General features: G+C 39.4%; 1 protein-coding gene across 17 annotated transcripts in view; it reads right to left on the bottom strand.

The window, feature by feature from the left end:
* COBL (cordon-bleu WH2 repeat protein) overlaps positions 1-22,442 on the bottom strand; it is a 223,226-nt gene that overhangs the window by 164,269 nt on the left and 36,515 nt on the right. For 14 of the 17 annotated variants that reach the window (XR_015705259.1, XR_015705263.1, XR_015705261.1 and 11 more), the window contains 5 exons: positions 14,522-14,728; positions 5,644-5,854; positions 4,646-4,874; positions 2,535-2,579; positions 52-146 (listed from right to left, as the gene is read on the bottom strand). Coding sequence is in view for 12 of the 17 variants with exons in the window: in XM_087759953.1 (XP_087616079.1) it covers positions 52-146; positions 2,535-2,579; positions 4,646-4,874; positions 5,644-5,854; positions 14,522-14,728 (787 nt within the window). In the remaining 5 variants the exon portion in view is untranslated. Of the gene's footprint in view, positions 1-51; positions 147-2,534; positions 2,580-4,645; positions 4,875-5,643; positions 5,855-14,521; positions 14,729-18,456; positions 18,586-22,442 lie in introns of those variants that run through there. The other 3 variants (XM_087760021.1, XM_087760040.1, XM_087760029.1) reach the window with 2 other exon arrangements.

Raw genomic sequence — 22,442 nt, 5'->3', positions numbered from 1 at the left:
TGGAAAGTAAACAATTCTCTTTAGTGAGGTAGTACACTGCTGAACACTTACCTTGCTGGTTCTTTTGTCAGCTTTAAACAACCCCAGAAGTCTTGTCTTTTCTTTTTCTATTGCATCATTGCTTACTGAAGCCTTTCGACTTGGTTCTGAAACAATTATAATGGAATATTTTTTACACTTCTGAAATAAAGATTCAGAAAATCAGTATTTTAAAACATCCTGGATTAATACTGTATTTTTCTGAGCTGGAGATGTTATGAGCTGAATTATCTAAGTAACTGCCAGATCCCACACTTTATTTTTCATCAAACTTTTATTTGTTCTGAGTTTGTTCCAAAATCTAATGGAGGCAAATGCAATAATTTAATAAACTTCAGTAAGTTTTCAATCACAATTTAGTAATCCTTATTAAAAGGCAAAACATGAGCAAGTTCCTTAGTCTTTAGAAATGCTTTTTAAAGGTCTCACTTAAAACTCGTGGAGTACTCTAACACCTTAAGAAAAACTTCTCAAAAAGAGGATGGTGCATATCTTTGACAATCCACAGGCCTGACTTAAAACAGTGAAGTTAATGGAAAGACTCTCAATGTGGATTTGGATAAAGCCCCATAAAGAGGAAAGAGACTTTTCCCCTGGAAAAAGGGCTCTCCTTAGAACTTAAACCAGCTGGTCAAGGTCATCTTTTCTTGTCTTGGTGTTTTTACTTCAGGTGGGAAGAGAGGCAAGTTTATATGCATTTCAGGCTGTAAGAGCTCAAACGTGCATGTCCTCCTTGAACAGCTAAGGAACTGTATGAATTCTCAGACCATTGAATCTCCCTTCATTTTCCCCCACACCAGCCGACCTGGATGAGCAACATAAGGTGATGCATTACAGGGAACAACCATTGGTCTGACATTCAATATACAGACTGTAAAGCTCTCACCCTTTTTTTCATGGACACTGCATAATGCTATAAGGATTTCTGCCTCGTTCCAAGCACATCAGAGTATCCCACTAGCACACAAAGTTTAATGTACAGAGAAAACCACCCGTCTCTTGTAAATATTTGCTTTATTTGTTGAATAACAATTAAGAAGCAAATGCAAAATGACTTGTTTGTTGACACAAAATAAAGGTTTACTTCACAAAAAAACCCCTCATCCCAGAACTCCTGTAAACTGATTTGCATTTCACACAAAGCACATGATTTTCACACAGATCGCTTTGCATATCAACAGTGTCAGGTGTTAGAAGGTGTTAAATACATATAGTAGTTCAAAGCACAGTAGAAGAGCAAAGATGATGAACCCAGAGGAAAACAGGGAGAAACTATCCTTAAGAAAGGCTGCAATTCCACTGCAAAAAATACAATAATAAATTAATACCTTTCTCAAATACTAAGCGCAGCCTATGCTCATTCACCAGGAACTGCTGTTTTCCTGCTCGGGGCTGGGCCGCAACTAAATGTGGATTATGAATCCCTTACTCACGTAGCCTTCAACTATGAGCTATGCCAGTAACTGCTAATCATCGACACTACCATTAAACATCACATAATCCCAATAAACTGGCATTTTAAACACAGCATATCATCTCAAAACAACAAGGAATCTTTATAAATCTGTATCAGTTTTCTTAACTAAATACAGTAGATATTCTCTCTAGTATTATGCTCTGTATAAGAGGAAGCCACAGCAAGTAATGACAGAGGATTAGGGGGAAAAGTACTGGCACTAGTGAAGCCAAGAGGCAATAGGCCATGAGCTAAGAATCACTCGATGGCTGTCACCTACTGGAGGTGGACTTCCTTCCATCCTTCCTGAAAATCTAAAGAAGTTAGCCACAGTTTTATTTTGGTTATGTTGTGTTTACTAGTAATGCAAAGAAGTAAAGCCAGTTACAAATCAACCATACCCTTCTTGAGGATAATTAATTTAAGCAATGTATTAGAACAGACTCAGCGGGGGAAAAGGATATACTAAATATAAAATTTTCTGCTTAACTAGAAGCAGAAGCACCAGTGTAATCTAATCAAACCCCACCTACTGTAGCAATTAGAAGTCAGCATCTATGCAGAGTTATCCAACGTGTATACGTAGGTTTGATATTAAACTGCTTTGTTGCATCTAAATTGAAATTAGTGGAAAATCTCTTAGATCTCAAAATATTATTTGTTACTAAATAAATTTTGAATCCAAGAGACCTCTGAAATGTTAGTATTTCTGAAATTCAACTAATCATGCTTTAGGGTAACCTGAAAAGGCGTGGAAACTATATAGAAACATACCATACCACACAACAGTTAAATGACAAGACTTGTTAATTGCTGGCATTTTAACGGCAATTACTGAAGCAGCAGTATGCACAGAAGCGTGTTTGTTCTGACCAAAAGCACAGACATGTAAACAACACTTTGCAAAAGACAACACATCAAAAATACCTAGTTTCTCTACAGCATTTTACATGACATTCTTAAAGATCCATCTACCAAACCCACATTAAACATAGTGTGAAGGGAAAGACGGTTTTCCCTCAGCAGCATGGTACAGTACCTCTATAGTTCAGAGAAGGTTCAGACTGAGTTTTTGATGGAGGAACTGGAAAAGGCAGGCAATAAAAGGACAAGAGAAGACACATTAAAGTTCTAATACTGCCTCGTAAGCCACAATTTTCATTACCTACTCCTAGTATTTGTTTTCCTAAGCATTACAGGAAAAAAAAACTGGACCAACAACAGACATGCAGAGCTGCTACTAGAGGCAGTTTAGCTGCGCTTGTATTCAGTCCCGATTCACTCGTGAAGCTGCTTCAACTGCTAAGTCGAATTAGGTAAGCAGGTGGCAGCAGAGCTTGTCTTTTAATAATCCTTCAGCACTGGGTATTTCTGTTTCAGGGAAGGAGAGAACGACGAGCACAAAGTTTTTCTAGAACCTGCTCTTACAAGCACAGCCTATGCTTTCAGCACCGCTGATGCCTTACTCGTTAGCGGGAACACATTTTAAAAATCTGTCTGTTCTGATAACTAAACAGACTGGACGTCTACTCAATGCACAATTCATAGACCAACTGCTACTGAAACCAATGGGATTATTCCTCTTGGAGATTACAGATGAGAACACGGGAGGAAGGAATTTGCTGGAACAAAGGAAACCTTTTGTAAATTTTATGTGTATTTACCGGTTTTCTCATCAGACACCATAGTGCAGAGTAAGAGGAAGGCAGAAAAGGCTGAAATACACTCAGGATAAGGAGGATTTTATCATAATGAAAGGTATACTGAAAGGTTAAAAAAGAATAAAATATAAAAAAATTCTGATGCAGAGAGCAGCACACTATGAAGTGCTGTATCATTTGCTGCTATAATCCCAGCCCTGAAGTAAAGTCTTGGTTTTGACTGTGCAGGCTACAACCGGATTTGAGGACCAATACTGCACCAGTATATACACCATCGCTTTCATTTTAAATGAAAAGAGTTTAAGGAAGGCTTAGGCTAATTACTCTGTAAGTTATCCCTGAAGTATGCTGAATGAATCCTGTTGAATACTCTGCATGTTCAATATGTTGCTCCAAAATGGTTAGCTTAATTACAGTAAACATATCTTAAAAACCAAACAAACATGCAATGGAGTTATGACATGTTGTCAGCCACTTTTTTGAGCATCCTAACAATTCAAAGGAAAAGGAGACATTTAGTTTACTTAAAAAGTCTAAACTCAAAGAAATTTTACTCACACAGAGGTAAAACTGTCACTTACCAAAGGAGTTTGAAAGAAGAGACAGAACCTCAACATAAATAAATAACTGTATAAATAAAAAAATAAGTCTGCTGCTCAGCAGGTACAAGACTGACATTATCTAAACAATAAATAAGGACATTTACTGTGCTGGAAGCGATGCCGATTGAGACAAACTGCAGGAGACAATTTTAATGAATATCACTTTCTGACCTCAAAGGAAGTAGCGCTTGTCAATGTGTATTTTTAAAGCAGGTATATTTTAAAGCACATCGCATAATTATGCTATTTGAATACACAGGCAGATAAAACTCATGCCCAAGAAGCTGCCGCTACAATATCATCTACGAGAACAGAAAGTGAGGGTGAATAAAGAAAAGAACAAAATTTTAAATACAAATACCTCGTAGCTCCTCTTCACTAAACCATCAATAACTTTGCTCTTTGGAACAACCGTCTCTGAACCTATCCACAGTCTGCTTCTCATAAGCTCTGGCCTGTTGCCTCTGCCTCTTAGCTTTTGCAGCTGCCATGACTATGGCATGTCTCTTCTCTCTTTCTCTCCAACCCACTGCACAGGTAGGTGACAGGCTCTGCCTGGATGAGGCCCCCGTGTTAGGCACACCTGTACTGACAGAAGCTCCAGGAGGCAGCAAAGCTCCACCTTTTGCCCTGCCCCAGGCCAGCCTGTGCCCCGCCAGGGGCCAGCCCAGCCTGGCGAAGGCTGAGAGCAGCCAGGGACAGCTGGGCACGCTGCTGTCCTGGCTCACGGCTCATTGAGCAAGCCCGCGCTGCTCTCCGGACTGAGATGTCACTCTGCTGTTTCAGCCAGGCCCCAAAGGAACGGGAGCACAAATGCTTTTAAATTGCCCATAGTATTTTTGGCACATCATCTAACCCTGCAGCCACCGCTTTCAGACTCAGCTTACCTCTTTTCCTGTCCCAGGCATACAGCTCCTTTATCCCCAGCTCCTCCAAGGACTTGGTAAGCTCCAGCTCCTCCCCAGTGATGCCATCTCGCAGAAGAACAACGTGCTCTTGACTGACTTCACACTTCTCACAAATAGCTGGGATGATGCTGTGGAGAGGCACCTCCGGACTAACTCGAACCACAGCCTTCTGCGTCTTCAGGTAGTTCACTACCAGCCTCACAGACTTCTGCAGAAACAAACACAAACTCTCAGCCCGCCCTCTGTGATGGCTAGACTCTCTTACAATGAGAAAGGCACTGGGGACTTCCATGTTGTCTTCACTCCTCCTAGGCAAACTTACCCCATATGCATAATATTGCAAAAAAAGTTACTAAAAAAAAATATGTAAAAACAGAATCTCAGAACTCCCCTGTCACTAAGGAGACATTCACAAGAACAGGTGAATAAGGAAAAGGAATCAGAGGCAGCTGTAATTTGTGAACATTTATAAGTACCGCTCTGAAAGGCGTGACAGTGTAATTAGCTATACTGATTCAGAATAATAAAAATTTCAGCAAACATATTTGGAAAATGGCTACTTCTGAATCTTCACAATACTGTGAAATACATTTATTAACGATGAGTCTTCTCCCCTACCTTCAATAAAGATGGCAAACAAAACACCACTAAAACCCTACCTACCTCCACTCAATCCCACAACCCTCATTTCAGCCACTACTGCAAATTTCAGTCACCCTGGTCTTCAATCAAGGGTCTTTATAAGAACAGATTTCCATCTATCCAACCACACGCAACACAACATTCTGCCTAAACGCTAGAGTCCAGACTGGCACCTGCCAGACTGCGTGCAAATCAGTTAAGCTAGTAAAGCAGGTTACAGTCAGTCTCAAGCCTCTCCCATCTGGTTTAAAGATGCAAAGATCGGAAGAACTGCTTGAAATCACAGGAATGAAATGATGTTTCATGGCACCATTTTAATCCTACAGAGTACCAACCTCAGGGGCCCTTGGCAGAGGTCGCTTTGCCTTCTCTTCGGGAACCTTCTCTTTCAGAAGTACCGTCTGTACGTCCAGTGCTCCTATCAACGTGTTTGGCTTGTAACTCAGAGGTTGTTGAGTTCCCGAAGACTTCAGTTCAAGACTGTGTTGGGATGGATTTAAGCGATACTGGCTGCATAAATCAACCAAGAGATCCATCACAGCTTTACTGCAGGGAAGAAGACATTCACCGTTAGCATGAGAAAAAACAGTTGCTAAAAAATTTACCTCAGTTTTAATATGGGAGAAAAAAAGACTATACAAGCTGCGGATGCGTCACTAGTTAACCATCTTTGGGAGGGAACAGTGCTAATGCTTTGAAATGCTAAACAGATCAGATAAAATGTTAGGAATGAAATATATTCGCCCTTCAGTGTGTGTTTATGAGCAGGCAATTAACTATTCACCATGAGGCAGACAACAGTGGCAATAACAGCACTAACAAACATAAGCCAAGAGCGGACAAAGTGCATCTTATCTGCTAAATCCATACATTAAATTCTCCAATTCAAACCCTGTTCTTTAACATGAAGACAAGATATAAATAAATGATGCACTCACAGTACAGTAAATCCTACCTAGACTTGAACCACCACACAATGCAATTCAAAATGTTGCGTTTAAATCTGGAACAGAAGGTAGACAGGATTTTTTTTTTCCAGCTTACAACTTTGAGTTGCCCCCTCACTCCCAATCCATTGACACCAGCGATATTTCCAAGTACAAGAGACCCCTTCCACATTTATTTTGCCGAGGATATTAACCCTGTACAAAAACTTCTGGTTTCAAGTATCTGCATTATCAAGAACTCTTATTGCAGATGTGATTCTTAAACCACGAGGTTAGAAGAGTCAGTCACTGCCCCTCTCTTATTCCATGCCTCTGCAGGGAGGTACTCTGTTTTGTGTCAGTAACTCAGCGTCCACTGGAGCTTGATACTGCCTGACACAGCATATAAAAACTATGTTACTCCACACCCCAGAAATTCTCTTCTACCAAGGTACTGAAGGGTTCTTTTTTTTCCAACCTTCCTCCCTAAAATTCCATCCAGGATCAGAGAAAACAGGTTTACTAAAACTGGTTATGGTTCTGAAATTTTTGGTTTCATAAACCAGTATCTGTCACCAACAAAACAGCAGAAGTTGAAAAAAAATTACCAGCTGTACCTGAAGCCTGTCACATACATGGGGTATTTTTATTCTAGCAGAAGTGAAAATAAGTGCATAGACAGCGTATTTGCAAAAGGAATTGGCACCTATTCTAATGTGTAAACTGGAAAAACTGTATACAGATTCAAACTGCAAGCAATTTCAGAGAAAATAAAATCCTCCACAGGTTCTTAGCTACCACCGTTACATCTGTAGCTCAAGAACCACCCTTCAACTGCAGGCTGTCAGCATCTGGGAAACAACTCGGGGGGGGGAAGGGGGGCTGCCCATCTTCTTTCTATGTATATGTTGTCGGCCAACAACTGCTCAAGAAGTTGGCGAAGAACCCTGGAGAGCTAATGGCAAAGACAACAAGAACAGAAAACGAGAACGATCCCTTATTAAGAGGCGAAAGACTAAAACGTACATAGGTGACAGCTCTTCGGGCGCAAGAGATAAGAAAGGACCTACTTTACAGTAACCTATTTCAAGTTTAACTGAGTTACGCAGTGTGAGCTGAAAAAGTGGCAAGCGTGGAAAATTTGAAATAGGTGATCACATTGAAAAGAGAAGAACACAGCAAGAAAATGATGACTGAGATCAAACAAGGAAAACAGATGTCATTAACATGCATAGGAGGCTTCAGAAAAACAGAGCACTGTGGTGACTGCTAACACAGACAGCATCTAAATAGAAACATGTAGTATCTAAATCAAAACTGTATCAGGTCATTTCATGATGACTTATTCTGGCACTGTCCCCAAGTTGCAAATGTCTGTATTTCACAACCATGTTTAAAATCACATGTAACACACCACAAACCAACAGAAACATTTACACCTACGAAGTTCAAACTATAGGAGAACCCTGCCTACACTGATATTTACATGAATATTCATTATGCTGTCAGCAGTAAACATTTAAAAAAGTGTCAGTCCACCCGATACAGATCTCAGCTTGTCTGTTTACAGACATATTTCTTTTAAAGTGAATTTTGCATGTGTTTGTTTTCCCCTCAGCCTTATTACTATTGTTTCAGAGAAAAGCAAATAACCTAGCAGAACCGCAATACATGGTGTTCTACATGCTAGACATTTCTATTTAAAGTGGAACGCTAATATATTTCTGTAGTGCATAATATTGTAGTAATTCATTCAAATTTGGACAGTAATCTTACCTCATGTAAACTAATTCATTTAAAAAAACTTTTTTTAAAAAAAGCAGCACCTGAAAAAGGATTTAAAAAAAAAAAAGTTTGTCAAAAGAACAGTTTATGATTCCGTGCACCTACCACTGAAATTATGAAATATGTTCAGCAGCAACAGTACCACAATTGCAACAAGATTAGACTCCACACCAGCCACCTCAGAAAATAGGTTGCAGACAATCATGCAAGTTGAACAAATTTGTCCAGACAATGAACAATTTAAAAATCCAGCCAAATTTGAGGTTTCGCCTTATTGATGATTACAGAGCAGGTGTGTGTTAAATATAACACTTAAGGAAGTCTGCAACATCCCATCCTGAGCCATGCTGCTCAGAATACACAACTGTCCCATGAAAAGCATCCCCAGGCTTCATCTGTACCATTTAGGAGTACAAATTAAGCAGTATCTCTGAAGCTTTTGAAACAACTTCAAAGTGCATAGTATAAATTTGTGTAAATATATATATATATTGTATAAAAGTGTAAATTTGGGAAAATAAATTTCCACAAAACTTCAAAAGGATTAAAAAAAAAAACAACAACAAAAACAAAGATAGACAAGAAAAAGTGAGAAATTCTACAACAAAATGAAAATTCATGTGTTCCCAGAGAAGTAAGAGAGCTGGGAAGTCCTTGCAATGAAGTTATTCTTCTATCAGATTTCCATTTCACCAACTTGAAAAATTTTCCCTCTAAACTGTAATACAGTTCAGCTAAACTGTAATACAGTTCAGTTTGATTTTTAAATGGCAGTTTTATTTCAAGTAACCCCATGTATATGTCACACATAGAAGGGATCCACTAAACACAGCAAGAGAATGGTGCTGAGCCGTCTAGTAATGTAGACCAACTTTTCTTTCTAACCTTGGGCTGAACATGGGTCTTGGAAGATGCAAAGAGTCAGTCCTTCCTTTGCTTCCATCTCATTCCAGACATATCTGCACTTCATTTTCACCTGCTTTTGAGACCTGGTAGAAAGCATACTCTATTTTGAAATTCAGACAGGTCTGATCATAAGGGATTAAATCTAAAGCTGAAATGAAGTTGTTAAATGTCTTCTGCCTTTCCAACTACTCAGCTAAGAAACACATTACTTTCTTATTTTAATAAGATGTTGCTGAAATTTTGGGTGGCGAGCCCAAACACTATGTGACAGACATCAAACATTAATGACTGATAAGCAAATACTAGAGTACAGAAATAAAACTGGAGGATGAACCCAATTTAAGATTCAGACAAGATGGTCCCGACAACTATTCTTAGCAAAGGAGAGTACTTTGGCTCTCTTCTGATATTCTATTACTAAGCTGCTTGACATTTAACACCAATTCTGGACAGTGAAGAATAACTACTTTGTCAGCAATATTTATCAGGCTGAAGTCCTGATTAAGTTAGAGCCTGTCATACCACTTGTGTCCTGTTGCTCACCAGTAAAATGCAGCAAAGATGTCTACAGTTTAAGAGGCAGAAAACAACAGAGTTGTTTTGGGTGTGGCTTGGCCTAATCTTCTTGGATCACACAGAGAAATCCTTTTTAAAATACAGCTTTGTATATCTAGGAAATAAATATGTAGGATAAAGTTGTACTCTATCAAATGACACTGACCTTCCTATTACCTTCTACTTGCATGCTACAAGTACCCATAAAAAAAAAAAAATCTCAAACTGGAGGAAAGAATCTTCTTTATTTAGGTCAATGCCAAACATGCATTAGGAATCTACAGTGACAATTGATTGGAAAAGAAAAACAGTAAAGGGGGTGACCTGAAGTCTCTGACACTTTCACTCTCTGCATTTAAAAACAGAAAACAGTGCTGGTCATTATTATTTTCTCATGCTCCAAAGCACAGCAGGCATTTCATAAAAAGATTAGAAGTCTTCCTACACAACCAGAAATGTACAGACTAACAGGAAGCTGCACCAAAAGAAGTAGAGGAAACATGATAAACAAATACTCATAAATGTTTTCTATTTCTTTTCTCATTTTGCTCACGTATATTTGGTTCTTATTTTCCATAACTGAGCAAGTCCACAGAAGGAACATCAATATGACACACAAGAAGAGGCAGCGGACTGGGTTTGTTGAGCCATAAGATGAGAAGGGTGAAGGGAGACCTTGTTGCTGTCTGTAAGTACCAACTGGTAGGGTTACAGAGCCAGACTCTTCTCGGTGGTGAATAGCAAGAGGATAAGAGGCAAGAGACAAGTGCCAACACAGGAAATTCCATTTAGGTACAAGGAAACATTTTTTCACCATGAGGATGGTCAAACCCTGGAACAAGCGTACAGTGAGGTTTGGAAACCTTCTCCCTGGAGGTACTCAAACTTGCCTGGAGCAACCTGCTCCTGTGAGACCTGCACTGAGCAGGGAGTTAGAGCAGGTGAGTTTCAGTGGCCCCTTCTAACATAAATTATTCTTTAAATTATTCTAGTAAGATTTTTTTTAAGCCTACATTGAACTACCATAGTTTTGAGTTCACCCCTATTTAGTTCAGCTCATTTTTAACCCTCTTGCTGTATGTGCCCTGTTCATCTCCTTCTAACGCCACCTCTTTCACGCTTTACCAACCTGGGCTGATTTCACACCTTCAGTCTTTCTTGAGACACCATTCTGTACGTTGAGCTCTAAGCCCACAATTAATATCACTTAAGTCTCTTTCACTGAGAATTACGTGAGAACATTCTTTCTGTGATGACATTAGCTTTATGCTCCATATAACGCATACTCTGCACTGACCTCTGTCCTCCAGTATTCACAGAATGGGGCTACAGCTTCAGCTAGTTTATTATTTTTTCTAGTATCCTGCTCTCTGTGGAGCACGTGTATGGGTAACATGTAAGATAACAGCAAGAGCAAGAACTGTCCAGTCTACTCTTCTGCCTATCAGTCACCCATGTGCTGACAACTCCAAACCAAACATCATTTAGCTTCAAACATCCCCATTTTTCTGCCGCGTATTTCAAATACTACTGACTTCTCAAGCTGCTGACACTAAAGGTCTGTATCTGTGCTCATCAGGAAGTCCTCCTCAGAGTCACTCAGTGTCAGTGGAGACAGACACATGATCCCTTTATTTGTAGGTTACCCACTGAAAGTATTACCTGAGAATTACAAACAGAAAAGGTTTCTGGTGACTCTTGTGAGCTTTTCCACTCATCTTCTTTCTAAACATCTAGTCACTGCCTCTGTCAGACCTGCTAACAGTTTGTGTGGAGGTGCTACAGACCTACATGCATAAACTGTGTAAGTGGCCAATGCTCTGTCTATCCTCTCACAACATCATGTAGTTCTCATACAACAGTACAAATATACATTAGTTGTGGGGGTATTTTATAATCCTTTTAAGGGGGGAGAAGGCTAACACTTTTTCATTAATACTTTGCAATGTTTTACAGCAGAGTTCACAGAGACCAATTATTTCAAAAAAGAAAAGTGTTTTTAATACCATTCTATTGCTGCACGCACTCCTTAAGGACTCAACTTTGTCCTAGAATCTGCACTACATATTTCCAAAATCTGGAATAAATTGTACATTACAAGATGGCAATAAACTCTTAAGAGAGAGACTGTCAGCTTGAGTTAATTTTATAAATAAAGCTACTTAAAAAATCCAATTCCAATAAAATATCTTTAAATAGCACACACTTTCTTTTTTTCTTGAACCATCTTTCAAGAAAATTTGATGAGAATTTTCTGCCCTCTTGCTGATATTTATAGGAACTTTCTATGTAGAGAACAAAATAAAATTAACGACACGCTGCTTTGCTTACCTACAATGAACAAAGTGAAAGAGATAATTTTGACTTTTAACTTGGTTCATTTATAATAGCCTTAAGTGATACTAATTAGCTACAGTAGTTATATTTTCAAACATCTTCTAATGTACTTCATTGTTCTGTGAACTGCTTTCCTGAAATTACAGGATCATTTTTCATTATGATGATGCCCAGGGCAAGGTTTTGCAAATTTTTCTGCAACAGAAAAGCTATTTCCCCAGGGCACCCAAAAACAGATTTTGCAGAATGCAGTTTTAATGATGGCAATGAAAATATTGAAGATGTATAGCAGTATAAACAACAGCAGAATTTGTCTGAAATGTCCTTCTATGATATCACCATAGATAAAAAGAGTGAACAGGGAAAATAATTACCTGCGCTGGCTCCCATACTTGCTTCAAACTAAACGAAACACTACTATTTTTTTTTTTTATTCCAGTATCTTCATCATTAACTGTTTACCTCTGAGTATCATTGTACTTTGTAGCTGTCCAGTTTGCAGTGTCAAAACAACGCAGAAAGATGAAAAAGCCGGGGCTTTCACCCAAACCTGGAGACTTAAGACGGTCCATCCCCTAAAAATTTCAGATGCTCTTGACATTTTTTTTTTATTCCACATCCCTAAAAATGTAATTGGTGTTAGTGTACAGAAAATTTCATCTTCCGGTTGTTAGAAAGAACAGCAGCACACACGAGGTCTGTTCACAGACTGATGCCACTGTAATACAGGGCTCATTATAGGATATCATTTTCTTATTTCATAACTTGTTAGAATGATTTACTCCCCTCCTCAGTTTCCATAATCTTCCACTTCCCACAGCTGGCTATCAGTGCTGGACATTTGTCAGTAACTCTCTGCTCCAAGTGCTCAAGACAGCGCTGAGGAAGAACACCTACTAGCTAGGTTAAGCACTGGTGATACTCAGATTAGCAGATTAGCACAAGCAGGAATTTAACTGCAGCCTAAATCAGGGGCCTAGACCTGTCATGCAGCCGATGGAAAGAAGTGGGCACCTTCACAGAACAACAAAGAGAACATTTTGGTTGCTTAGAGTGCTTAATGTAGATGATAGAAATAACCCCACAGAAACTTCTAAGGTTTAATTTTCGACATTTCTTTCAGGTTTTAGTCCACAAACTAAAACCTCTAATAATCAAAATACTCAGTCTCAGTATATGTGCTAGCAATGGTAGTGATAATAAACACCTGTGCAAGAGACAGAATGTTTATTGTACAGCAATTTTCCATTTCTTCTCTGCTCCTGTAGCTTGTATGTTCTTCAAAAGGTCACATTAAAACACCACTCTTGTAGTGCTCTTGGAGTGTTTGTTTGGGTTTTGGTTGGTTTTCGGGTTTTTTTTGAGGGAAAAGAAAATCTTTTCTAATCATACGGCAATTATGTATCTCTCTATACAAAATGCTGCATGAAGATTAGCCTCTTGTTAGCTCCCAGGTGGCTTGCATTTGCCAATGAAATACCAGCTTTCACTGGCCAGTGAATTTCATGTCCTGTTCTACTTTCCAGGACTGTTGTCTTCTTTCTCTCGTTAAGTCTAAATCTCCCCATAAAGACTCAATCACTAAATGTATAATTTGAGAGCTCTGATAAGCACTGCTTTCCTTTAAAATCTTTAACATCGCTCTGGCTTTGGGGCTGACCCACACAAGTTGCACTAGTCTCCTGAGAGTGGCTAAGTGAACGCTAATTTCTACAGGAAAAGAAGGGGGAAGAATGAAGTACCAGACACTATGCGCTGCTGTACACATCCTCCTCAGCCATCAAAACACACTAATAGACAAACAGTCAAAATAGACTAATATATCAGACCAAGAAGAGTAGTTTTACAGGAATGCAGACTAACTACTGCAAACCCCAAATGTAAAATAAGCACAGGCCCTGATTTATCAACAGGAATCTACATATCCTCTTAATCTGGTATTATCACTTTCTACAGTTTCTTGACCGCTGTTGACTACACCACTCTTTGCTACAGTTTCATCATGGTATTGAATACATTTTTAAAACTCTTCCAAATTCTTTCTTAACGTAATAAGTTTCCCTCTTTCAAAAGAGTTCTCACACAGAGAATGAGGAGAAGGAAGAGCTCCCATGGTGAAGAAAATTATCTCAAAACTGCCTTTCCAATACAATTTGCCCTTGATTGTACCGAGTGACAAGGAGAACCTCTCTCTCTTCCTGTGGAAAAAAACAATACACTTTTATACAGAAAAGGCTTCCTAAATACCAGCAGATGCTTTGCTGTCTACACAATTGCAATGTATTTGTGAAGGCAGGATCTCTGAATGTGATGAATCATTCATCTTCTGAGCTTGCTTCTCAGCATGACTCCAGCCAGGCATACTGTCAGGATTGCTGTCTGCCAGCAGCACCTACTTCCACTGCACCAATCCCCCTCTGTATTATGAGATGTGATACAACCTAAGACTAGCCCAGTGGCACGTACATGTGCTGAGGGTGACCCATGGGGAAAACAGTGACACAATAGCTGCTAAATCCCTCCTGCACCAGCAGAGAGGGTCCTTTATACATGGCTCTCAGGACTCTGGTACAACAGCTGCCTAAAATGCGGAGAGAAGCATGACAGAGAAAACCCATCAACCCAGAAAGGGAGACATTAATATCAGCAAGTATCCCACTGGGAACAGAGGGCTCCAGAAAGCTGGAGCTAATCAAAGCCTTACCTTCCTTGTACTGTGCTCTTCTGCTCCACCCCGCTGGGTAAAATGACTGTGAAGTCCACCGATCTGTTTATCATGTTCTCCTTCATGCTCACAAGGTTCTGATCAGAAATTACAGCTGTCTCTGCAGGTGACTTGTGCTCACTGTGAATTCTGCTTGCTGCAGAAGCTTGATTTGGTGGAGGAGGAGCGCGAGCTTTCATTCTTCTCCTTGAGAAATAAAGGCAAGAAGAAAATTAGTAATTTCTCACAAGCAAGCATAAGCATGTTAATGAGAAAATACGTTCTTTCAGCCATAATCTCAGATTGTTTTAAAAAGTTCCTCTAATGCAAGCCATTTTTCTTTATCATGAAACTTTTCAATGGAGCTGCATTTTATTTTTACCTCCTCTCTAAAAATACGCTAATTTTTTAATTATGCACTCACTCCTACTGTTTGCTTTCCATGCCCCAGGGGATGAATCAGTTCCGTAATTAGGATATGAAATAATCATTATTCTGTCGAGTATAAAGCATGCTCCTATGAAGAGAGAAACAGAAATACTGGGTCCAGTCCAGACCTGACTCAAGAAAGAGTTGTATTTACGTAAATGATTGTTTCCTCCAAGTCAGAACGGCAGGAGCGGAGGCAGGGTGAGGTTTCATTCAGCTATATTTGGGTTCCATAGTATTACTCGAAATATTGTCTCTTCCCCTACTCTGAGTAAGTAGTATTAAATTTGGCTCATCATACTTCATATGGAAGCACCATGAAAAGGTCAACCATGAATGATACCACTTCTTACCATGCAACACTAAGAGACTATAGCCCTTTGAAAGCACCCTGAAGAGAACTCATTCTTCAGTAGCAGGCTATGTGCCGTAAGCGACATACAGAAAAGCTGCATCAACTTGCACCAAACAAGCAGTGTACTTGACAGAGATATAAAACCACCACAAACTCAGAGTTTACTTTGTTGGCAAGCTGCCAGACAGATAAGCAACATATGTGCACTGAAGCAACATATGTGCACTGTTAAACTTCTGAATAGCTGGCCTCATACCAAGCACACGTCTAAGAGGATTAATGCTGATGATTAATATCCCAGTGACCTCTTCTGAGTAGATTTATGCCTAGTTTAAGTCAGATTTTAGTGTAACAGATGGAAAAAGCAGTAAAATATTTACTGGAAATTATTACCCAGGCTTACCGCCTGCATTTTTTAATCTGCCTGGTTTTAGGGTGCAGGAAGAGAAGAGATCATGATTCTGCACATCATTACAACATAAACAGAGGTCCAGAAAAGACGAGTACAGGAAAACCACTCTGACCTTTAAAAGTCTGCAAAGCCAAGGGTAAAACTGTGTTTAGGGAAAAAAAAATTAAGAACTTAACAGGATTAATACCAAACCAAACTCTTCTTTAGTTGGAGACAATGCATATTCTCACACATAAAAAGACTAAACGTACACTTTGGATTACCAATGTAAGCTCCTGGCAGAAAAAAAAAGTAAGAGAGTAAGAGCTACATCACATCACAAAAAAAAAACCAAACCAAAACAAAACCAAACAGTTCAGAAACAATCCAAGTCCTCTACACTTTTTAATCAGTATTTGCATTTGACCGACAATTTCTATGACGTCTCAACTTGCAAAAAAATCACTACACTGCCCTGAAAATGCACATTTCAGTGAGACCTCAGCAAGACACACTAAAATTAGCAGTGATGCAGATACTTCCTTTCATTTCCTGTGTGCATAACAAACAGTATTCCCTACAAATACGCAGGGAGAGCTACTGCCATATTTACTAGTGTACAGCAACTTCTCTTCCGTGCAGATTTTTCCCTGAACATTCACTTTTTATCCTATATACACCCCATGAGTCATGCAGTCATCAGTCACTAACTTGCACCTCCCCATGGAGGAGGTGATAAAAAGTTCAAGGTTTTATTGTTTGCCAAACTACTTTGACTTTCTATATGTCCGTGAACCAAACTCTTAATTTATTTACTCGTCTATAAAAGAAAAAAAAGACACTGAGATTCACCTTCTGCTCAGATCCCTTTACATTTGGCTACAGTTGTTATTTGTAAGCAGGTGGTGAGAGACATGAGAGTTTTGCATAAATCCAGATCATGCCAACGTAGCTTTACAAAAATGCAGTGCAACAGTTAAGGAGTTCAGATCAATTTACAAATGATGTAATTCTTGCCCTCCGTAACATCAACTGCATCAATATAAGCAGCTACAGAGATTCACATCAACTTGTTTCTTAAACCAAGCTTTTCTTTTTTGTTTTTAAAGCTTGTCCTATAACGGGGAGGCTGATCTCCAATACAAAGTAGAAAGGGGGTGGGAAGAAAAGAAGCAGGCAAGTGTCCTGAGCCTGGCAGAACTAGTTTTTTTTAATTATGATTTACCTGGACTTGTAAATTCCAGATCTCACAGTGAACAGAGATAGAGGAAATAAAGCAATGGTAATAAAATAAACACGAAACTGAAACCAGCTGAAACCGAAGAGACTTGAAACTTCAGGGGAGAATTGAAGAACGACCAAGTTTTGAAGCTGATGAAGGAGCTGGAAGTAAATTGGGAGTATGCTACACACGTTTGTTCCCTAGCAATAACATAAAGCTGCATCTGGTTTTCTGAAGGAACACACAAACAAGGTCAGACACCTTAATACCAATTTATAGCTCTGAAATGGGAGTGCCATTTTTATTTAGCCATTTTTTAAGCACTCTTTACAGCCACTTCTGCAGTTACAGACCTTGTACAACACTGCTTGGGGGCAGGGGTGCGCGTCAGGAAATCAGGCATCATACCATCAAAAGCATCAGCCATACATTGACCAGCAATGTTCGCTTTACCTCCATAAAATACGTAATGATGTGTATTATTTTTGGCATTACACAGTCAGGGCCTTCTAGATACTACAATCCTCCTTTACTTTTGTGCAGAAAGGAAAGTGCAGATCTGTTTCCTTCAGAGACATCAGAGAAAGGAAAAGGGAAACCATTCCTGCTACCGTCTCTCTAACCTAGCAACTGTTCAAGTGACCTCATACGAACCTTTCCACAATAGTGACTACACACTCTCTTGAAACACTGCGACTGCTTTAAATGCCTGGTTTTCAATGTTTTCCAAATGATAGATTTCAAACTGCTTCAGTGGAAGCAGATCCCTTTAAAGTTCACGTTTGTAGAGCGATACGTGGCACAGATTTGCATTTCCCAGCCAACTTTCTGAAACATCTCAGTAGTAGCAAGTAGCTCCATGAACCGCAGAGTGAAATCCACAGCTCTAGCTCCAGCTTGGATCTGCACGAGCAGCTGCTTTCTGACAGGCTCCGGCAACTGCAGTCAGAAGGTGCTGAGAAGCCTGTTGATACTACTGAATGTACGGCAGAAAAGAATTCAGCTTTCTCTGTCAGAGCTATGACAGTCATAAAGGACAATACAAAAGCACTCCATAATAAAAGCCTTTTGTTCCCCCACCAAAATAATGCACAGAGAAAGGGTGTGATTTAAAAGCCTGTTTCAAGCATGGGTACTTTCCATGCTATAAACACAACATACTATAAAAAACTTGCATACCATTCTTCAGTATGAGCTAAATTCAAACTAAATTCAAACTAATTTAAAGTATTTCTTTTTCCACAAGCATCTTTCACTGTGCTCAGTACTGAGATACTTGTTAAGTCCCCCTACCTGCTATTAGTCTGCAGATGAAGTTACAGGTGGGAACACTTCAAACCTATGATTCACTCATGGTTACATAAATGCTTCGATCCAGCCCTTGATAAGGAGACAGAGTAAAAACAAACTTGTGATTCTAACACACAAATGTACAGTGCCTTTTACCGAGGCTTGCAATAGTTCATCTCACTTTACTGTAAGCTGAAAAAAATGCATATAGCCATGAAATAATGAGGCAGAATACATAAACAACCTACCAGCACTCTTCTCAGTAACAGCATCAGGCTTCCCAAAATGGAAAAGGAAAAATAACAAGCAAACTGACCAACAAGATCAGCATCTCTGTAATGCAGCACGTAGAACAAACGCAACAGACGCGAAGAAAAGCTTCACCAGATTAAGAACTTTAAGACAAGGTAACACAAGCCCTTTGGACCTGCGCTTTATTAATATGTAACTACCAAGCAATAGGATGCGACCTGGACTTTACAATCACGTGGCGAAAAAAACACGATCTCTGTTTCAAACAGAAGTGGTCCTGAGACTTTCACCCTCATGGCAATGCTATGCAGAGATTGTCTTTCTTCAGATAAGGTCTACCACAACAAGAAAAAAGAAAAGAAAAGAAGTGACATTTCCACCATGCTCAAAAAAAAAAAAAAAAAAAAAAAAAAGGAACTCTCTCTGCCCTGTAAGGCAAAGGCAACTTAACAGGTATGGGGCAGACTTCATCCCATGGATGTCAGCAGGAGTCTGGCAAGAGCTCCGTACTACACCAGTTTGTAGAATCTGGTCCTTTCTATGCCAGTTCTCTCTCTAACCATTCATTTCAAACAAAAAAAGCTAACCAAACAAAAACAAACAAACAAAAAACCAAATCAAACCAAACAATCAACCCTCAACATAGCAGAATTATGGGCAACACTGATTTTTTTGATATAGTGAACAACTAGCACAGGACCTCCAACCCAGTCAAGTCATTTTGCAATCTTGTCAATGCACAAGGCTGGAACAGTTGCAGAGGGTTTCTCCATGACATCCGTCTGCAACCCATCTCATAATTAGGAGGAATAAATCAACTGAGAGTGCTCAGTGATGAGTGCAGTATAGAAATGCAGTGTCCCTTGGGTGGAAAACAGGAGACACTGAAGTCAACATACTTGCACTCCTACAATCTTCTGAGGGGAAATCTATGCACATTACTGTTTGAGAAAAAAAAAGCAGATGACTACTTTCACTCACTCACTCACTCTCTCTCTGGCAACTTGCACAGCAAAGCTAGAAACCCAGCCCCGAGGCACACCTTATACACCAAACCATCAAGACGCAGACAACATGGTAAAAGTCACTCCTGCCTAGTGATCTAGCCTGCAAAGCAGATATCCTTCAGAGAACATTTCTTTTTCACTCTTCATTGCTTATGGCAAAGCAAAGAAAACCCAGATTACAGGCTGGGAAAAAGACACTCACTGTATCGCAATTAATCATATGGCAAGTTCCCTCTTCGTAAGTAAAATCCTTTCAGCTTCTAGATGCAGCAGGTCAGAAAAATTATAATGCAACACAAATGTAAAGGAAATACAGATTAGCACCCACATAAAGCCACCTCAAAAATTTTGAAAATGGGAAACAGAAGTTAAACAAGTCCCACAGAGATGGAGAACAGAAACCAGGAGAGGATGATATGTCCATAACTACTAAGGAGGCAGGAGTTCGTCCAGACAGCCCTATATCATAAACTAGAGCTCCATTCCACTCTGCCATCTATAACACTTATATTAACCAATTAAACTGAGTTTTTGGTTTGCTCTTTATTTGGGGGGGAGTTGGGGGAGAATTAAAAAAAAAAAGTAAAAAAAAAAAAATCAAAGAACATTCTCAAGTTTACTTAGTCTATCACAGGCAAAATATACTGAATCATTACAAGTATGTGCAACAGAGGTAACATCTTTGAATGTCTCATACACAGTAAGTAAATTACAGGTCTAAAATATATTACTTTTACAGTAACTTGTTTTCAGTATTATTTTACAACATTTCATAACATTCATAATACTACAAAAATATTACACTTGCTAAACAGCTGAAATCTTCAGCAGACACTAAGGTCTAATGAACCGCATTACTCCCATGTTGATATGGCTCAGGAACAATTAGGATTCCCTACGTTACTTTGTTTTTTTAAATAAGTTTTGGTTTTTTTTTAAACAGTCTTTACTCTGAATCTCCTGGCTATTATGTCATACAGTTATTTCACGCTTTTCTGTTTTCAAACATTTATTTGAATTTCATATTACTTTTAAAAGATCATTCTGTTTCTAAGGCAGGATCACACTGACAGCATGATGAAAATGATTCCCTTGCGGGTGTGATAAAGTCACCCTAAGTAGACAAGAAAAAATAATTTGTTTTTGGCAAAGAAATGAAAGTTTTTTAATTATATTTTTGATCTTCCATTCGATTCTACTGATGAGAAACCCTACAGCTTTATGTATTTTAAAAATAAAGTTTTAATGCCAGAAGAAAGGAAAAAAAAAAAAAAAGACCAGAAGCAAACTGAATGAGAGCATTTGTAGAAGAGGAAGCAGGGATGGAAGTACATGATCATGCTTGCCCAAGGGTGAAATTAAAGCAAAATAAACAAAAGTCAAGGTGAGATGATGCAGTCTAATGGAAGTAGTTCCTAACGCTGTATCTCTAATTTCAAACCTTTCATAAACTTAACCAATCAACCATTAAAAAGCATTGTGCTGCAGTTTCCCAGTCTCAAATGTACAAATGAATAAACTCACTGCTATAAAATTTGCTGCCAGGGACATCTCTACAGATCTGAACCATTTCATGAGAGGCTGAGATGTGTCCCAACACATGGCAGAGACCTGGCTGCTCCGCTGCTTGTGAAGCACTGCACAGCTGCTAAACAAGAGAAAACTGGCTTCCATCTGGCCGGGACTCAGGACTCCTGCACCGACACTACGTAGCTCAACTATCGAGATCTCATCCTCTGGCAGGAACGCCAAATGATTTGTTAGCCTGCGGCTGGTATCCTCAAATACACTTTTTTTTTTTTTTTTACACATCACCCACACTTTTGATGAGGAGTGCGTTATCTTCCAATAAAAGCCTAATCCTCCTTCCAGTCACCGAGGCGTTCCCTCAAGATCCAGTACAAAGCAGTTCACCTATCAGTTTCAGGCTATAGTCACTTTTTAGGGCCAGAAGAAGCCATAAGCATGCTAACCTGATTTCCTGTAGTACACAGGCCATGCAATTCACCCCACTGCCACTTTAGAGAGCCCTTGCTTAGAGGGAAAGCAAGGACGGAGCAGTACGTGGGGTGGGCTGTAGCTGATTAAGGAATAACATTGCAGCCGACAAATGCTTTTACACCTATTAACCGCAGTCACATTAGGGAGCCCAACAGATCTACCTGTATCAGTTCCCAAAACAAAATAAAACACAAGCCTTAGAGAAAATCTTTTAAAAAGCAGCCAAATCCCAGGATTTGGGTAGATGCCCGCTGCAGTTAATGAAAACACTGCCCGAAAAAGCACTGCAGGGTCTGGCCTAATAGCTGTATCACAGGACTTCTGAGATACCACCCACACGTTCAGTGTGTGGCAAAGACCACACTACAAGCTGGTGCCATCATGTGCAACTCCATCAGGCTGCGCATCAGTGAAGAGGAATGAAATGGGAGAGCATTATATTATTATTTGCCTCATCTGCTGAAACACATGCTAAATTAAAAACAGAAGTCTTTTGTGGTTAAAGGCAAGAAAGTATATGAGAGTTTTACTCTAGTTTGGAATGTTAAATGCCTGTGATCTAAACTGTGGTACTATCTCATCTCTGAGTCAGAGATACACCAACAGTTTTAGCTTGGGAGATGTGATCAAAACAAAACCCCACTAAAAATTCATACTGGAGATTGAGTTAACGAGCATCACCTTCAAAAAAATTTAGTCTAGAAAAGCAAACATAGAAAAATAGCACACTAGGTATGGATGGTGAAACCTTGCTCTTTTCACAATAACCTCTGCCAGAGGAGAAGACTCAGAAGAACTAAAACGCTGATAAAGGCAGTACACATTTAGGCTTTAGGATGCAAATGTTTAGCCACCAGCATCTGAGCCAAAACTACCTGCCAGTTTGATGCTGACCAAAATCAAAAGATTGCCAAGCAATGGCTGTTGAAGTGACCTGCAGCAGAACCAGCAATGAATTAGGGCAAAGCATTCAG

The sequence above is a fragment of the Nipponia nippon genome, unplaced genomic scaffold (assembly GCF_047370975.1).
Source record: "Nipponia nippon isolate SJK-2023a ecotype South Korea unplaced genomic scaffold, ASM4737097v1 scaffold_1, whole genome shotgun sequence".
Classification (NCBI taxonomy): domain Eukaryota; kingdom Metazoa; phylum Chordata; class Aves; order Pelecaniformes; family Threskiornithidae; genus Nipponia; species Nipponia nippon.
Note: the sequence above shows the minus strand (reverse complement) of the source record. Positions and strands in the feature narration are given on the sequence as shown.